The 2,879-nt window shown below is 39.1% G+C and overlaps 1 protein-coding gene across 1 annotated transcript; it reads right to left on the bottom strand.

The window, feature by feature from the left end:
• Positions 1-900: 900 nt before the first annotated feature.
• Positions 901-1,357, bottom strand: LOC126076742 (ferritin light chain 1-like). Its single transcript, XM_049885300.1, has 2 exons — positions 1,224-1,357; positions 901-1,120 (listed from the first exon to the last, which is right to left on the bottom strand). Exons 1-2 carry the CDS (start codon positions 1,355-1,357, stop codon positions 901-903), a joined length of 354 nt encoding a protein of 117 aa, XP_049741257.1.
• Between the last annotated feature and the right edge of the window lie 1,522 nt (positions 1,358-2,879).

Here is a 2,879-nt window from a genome sequence, read left to right as displayed (position 1 = left end):
GCTGTAGTTTTTGATCTTTGTCAGTAAGTGCTTCAAGTCCTTTTCACTTTCAGCAAGAAAGTTTGTGTCATCTGCCCATCACAGTTGTTAACGAGTCTTCCTCCAAACTTGATGTAGTGTTCTTCTTCATGTAGTCCAACTTCTCAGATTGTTTGCTCAGCATACAAATTGAATAATATGGTAAAACTATACAACCCTGATGTGCATCAATTCTGTTTTAAACCACATAGTATCCCCTTATTCTGTTCAAATGACTGCCCCTTGGTCTATGTACAGGTTCCTCATGAGCACAATTAATTGTCCTAGAATTCCCATTCTATGCAACTTTATCCATAATTTGTTATGTTCCACATGGCTAAATGCCTTTACATAGTCAATAAAACATAGGTAAATATCTTTCTAGTATTCTCTGCTTTTAGCCAAGGTCCATCCGACATAAGCAATAATAGCCCTTGTTCCATATCCTTTTCTAAGTTCAGCTTGAATTTCTGGCAGTTCTTTATTGATGTACTGCTGCAACTGCTTTTGAATGATCTTCAGCAAAATTTTACTGTGTGATATTACTAGTATTATTAGATTATTTCTATGTTCTATCACCTTTCTTTGGAATGGACAAGCAATGATTTCTTAATATTGTTCTCAATGTTTGCAACTAGATTCCAAAACTTTTTTTGTTCTTTGCTGCAAAAAGAAACTTTCTTATTTCTATTTGGCCTCCCCCCTGGGAAAGGGCTCCAAGGTGGTTAAAAAGTTCCCTCCTGGCTGGAGGGAGAGGCTCAGGCAGTACGCTGGGTGCCAAGGGAATGCAAAGGGGTCTCTCAAAGGTCTCTCCAGTGGCTCTGGAGGTTCCTAGTTATGCTTGAAGGTGAGCTTTTTGAAGAAATACTCACCTAGCTGGGCCTAGGGACCAGCCAACCTGCTGAGGCCAGTCAGGTGGTTGCCCATCTTCTTGATGAGCTTCACCTCCTTGTCTAGGAAATTGCTTTCAAGGAAGCCACAGAGATGTGGGTCCATTCGGGAAGAGCCCAGGGTGTGGTTCAGGTTCATCTCCATAGCCAATGATAGCTTCCGTAACATCCAAGATTCTACCTCACTCATCTTGGGATGGTTTCTACACATCCTGGAAGAGGAGGTGGCCACTATGCTGGTTTCGCATCTTCAAGGGATGCTTGGCATCTATGTACTTCTTTGCCAACTCATAAAAAAAGTGGCTTATGCCATACAAGACCACAATGTCAAGGTTGAAATAGATGCCCAGGGAGAAGTAGACGTAGGAGGTCCAGAGATGCAGGTTGGCCAGATGGTTGACTATGACCTTTCCATCAGTGGAAAAATTCTGATGGATCTGTAAGTTCATGGTTAGTCAGCAATAAAGAGCTAACCACAAAACAAAACCAAACAACCAACAACAAACAAAATGGTGTTAGCTAATCCTGGAAACAGGAGATTGCCAAAAAGATGGTCATGGAAGTTGCACCTGGAGAGGAGGTTGAAAGGAGATCAGAGGTTGGAGCAGGGGTAGTCCCCGGGTCTATTCTGTCCAGTGTTAAAGTGAGAAACAGATCATGGTTCTTCCAGGCACTTTTGTCAGATTCCAGACCTTTTTTCAAAAACAGCAACAAGAATTAAAAAAATTTTTTTTTTATTGTGGCAAATATATGGGTAAAAAAAAATCTGCCATTGCAACAATCTTCACATATGCAGTTTTGTGACATTATGTTTATCATGTTGTTCAACCATCACCCTTAACAGAACCTCAATGTCCCCTAATCCTTGTGTCTTCCTTTCTCTTTCCCTTCCGCCAGCCTCTTGTAACCACTAATAAACTTTGATATCTATACATTTGTCTATTCTAGATATTTTATATAAGTAAGATTATACAATAAGATTACAAAACTTTTGGAGATATGTTTTAAGTTCAGGATAAAAGGAAATAAAGGACAGGATTACCTAACCACTGTAAATCTTTTTCTTTCCTTTTTTCTTGAAGATCACTCACTTGTCATTTAGTCCACATTGCTGGGTACTACTAATTTTATTTGGTATGGGTATATATTTGCATTTAATTTCACAATTAGGTTCAGATTCTCAGCTCCTTGAACACAAGAATTATGACTTGTATATCTTTGTATCCCTTGGTGTTGCGAAAAATAGTACTTGAAAACAGTAGGTTCTTCATTTCTTTGTTCAATTACCTTTGTGAAGCACATAGTCTGTGCCATACACTGTGCTAGCTGGAGATTCAATGATAAAAGACATAGTCTTAGTACTCATGAAATATTCATATATTTCTGTATATTTTCCTTCCTCCCTTAGTTGGGCTGGTGCCGTGTGACTAGTTCTGACCAATGTGCTGTGAGCATTTAACTGGGTAATTAAGAGCCAGCGTGCCACCACCATCTTTCTCTTACCCTGATGTAACAACTTTGGAAGCCAGATGTTGAGATAGTAGCATCACAAGATGGAGCCTGGATCCCTGAGTCATTGAGTGGAGGAGATCGCAGAGCTTCTACCAAACACATTGACTGTGTGAGAGAAAAATAAACTTGTTGTTTTAAATCACTTTGATTTTTGGTTTTATCTGTTTCTACAGTAAAATCTATTCTATCTTGAGACACAGTATTTAAGCAGCTCATAATCTTGTGTGACATAAGCATGCTTATGATTAATTTTTAGTTTATGTGCCTGGGAAATGAAGTGACTGTGAACTTTGATGTTTTCAGTTGACTGAGAGTTCAATCTGATAAGTTTCTCCGAGTTTTGGACTCCACTTTAACTATCTGTGCAAATTTGGGGAAAAATACTTAACCTCCCTGGGCCTCCATTTATTCATTTGTAAAATGTGAGGACTGGCCGTATTTCCAGCTCTAACTCTAACT

This window comes from Elephas maximus, chromosome 5 (genome assembly GCF_024166365.1).
Source record: "Elephas maximus indicus isolate mEleMax1 chromosome 5, mEleMax1 primary haplotype, whole genome shotgun sequence".
NCBI classification, from domain to species: Eukaryota; Metazoa; Chordata; class Mammalia; order Proboscidea; family Elephantidae; genus Elephas; species Elephas maximus.
This window is presented reverse-complemented; position numbering and strand designations above follow the sequence as displayed.

What these genes read in the sequence shown, in the direction of transcription:
- LOC126076742 (XM_049885300.1), bottom strand. Translation starts at nt 1,357, where the DNA reads ATGAACTTACAGATCCATCAGAATTTTTCCACTGATGGAAAGGTCATA. An exon ending in AACCTTGACATTGTGGTCTT is followed by an intron (nt 1,121 to 1,223) that starts GTATGGCATAAG and finishes CTCCTCTTCCAG; the next exon opens with GATGTGTAGAAACCATCCCA.